At 59.3% G+C, this 1,055-nt stretch overlaps 1 protein-coding gene across 1 annotated transcript in view; it reads left to right on the forward strand.

The window, feature by feature from the left end:
• Positions 1–1,055, forward strand: part of TBC1D20 (TBC1 domain family, member 20) — a gene marked incomplete at both ends in the record, with an annotated part of 5,787 nt that overhangs the window by 3,479 nt on the left and 1,253 nt on the right. Inside the window, 3 exons of the mRNA XM_010142531.1 lie at positions 1–32; positions 613–714; positions 1,023–1,055. The exon at positions 1–32 is cut by the window's left edge and continues 28 nt beyond it. Coding sequence (XP_010140833.1) covers positions 1–32; positions 613–714; positions 1,023–1,055 — 167 coding nt within the window. The remainder of the gene's footprint in view (positions 33–612; positions 715–1,022) is intronic.

Genomic DNA, 1,055 nt, shown 5'->3' on the forward strand with positions numbered 1-1,055 from the left:
CTGGTGGAAAAGCTCTCGACGCATCATCTCAGGTACTTGGTGGCCTCAGCAGGAGGAGAGGAGCCACCCGCGTGTCCTCAGGCTGTGGGGACGCCTCTGCAGATGGGACTGGCCCGGAGGGGAAGGCAGAGCCGTGGGTTAGGGCTGTCTGTCTGTCCTGTCCGTACCCAGAGGGGTGCTGCAAGAGGGGAGACGTGCTCTGGGGAGGGATAATTGAAGGCTGTCACTTAATTTGTAGCAGCTCTCCAAGCTGAAGAAGCCAACGCACATGCATTATTCATAGTCCTCTGCCCAGGGCCTCTCTGGCTCCGGCTCGAGCTCGGGGCGCTGGCTCAGCACAGCCTCCCCTGGCCTCCCGCAGCCGTGGGCAGGGTTGTCTGGTCGGTACCGCCTCGAGTGACGGCTGTTTGTGTGCTGCCCTGGGAGCAAGCCTTCAGCTGGAGGGGTTCTCCCTCCGAAAGGCTTTACAGCATGATCCTCTGGGGCCGGTTCTCCGTGGGGATCAGCACTGCGTGTCCCAGAGAGGTGGGAAAGTACCTTTATGTACCTTCTGGCTGCTTCCCAGGAGGGAGAGCTCGCTGACGTGGCTCCTGCTTCTAAATCTTCCCTCAGGGATTTTATGGACCCAACGATGGACAATACCAAGCACATTTTAAATTACCTGATGCCCATCATAGACCAGGTGAACCCTGACGTGCACGACTTCATGCAGAGGTACGCAGAGGATTTCCCGGAGCCTCCTGGCTCTCCCCTCCCAGTCCCATGTTACTGTTCATGGGGCCATTTGCTCCAGCATGTCCCCAGCACCGCAGTGGCTTCCTCAGAGCTGACCCACAGCTACTGGTGACAGTCGGAGCCACATGGCACTCTGCTTCCAGGCAGAGCCCAACCTACGCTGCCTGTCTTGAGGGGGTTTAATGGTGTCATCTCCACCCCTGTGGTCTGCAGCCCCCTGGGGAAGCCTGGGGGCTCTTCCAGGAGCGTGTCAGCGGCTGATCTAACAGCACTTTCTCTCTGTGCAGCGCGGAGGTGGGAACCATCTTTGCTCTCAGCTG

The sequence above is a fragment of the Buceros rhinoceros genome, unplaced genomic scaffold (assembly GCF_000710305.1).
Source record: "Buceros rhinoceros silvestris isolate BGI_N320 unplaced genomic scaffold, ASM71030v1 scaffold22770, whole genome shotgun sequence".
Taxonomy (NCBI): Eukaryota; Metazoa; Chordata; class Aves; order Bucerotiformes; family Bucerotidae; genus Buceros; species Buceros rhinoceros.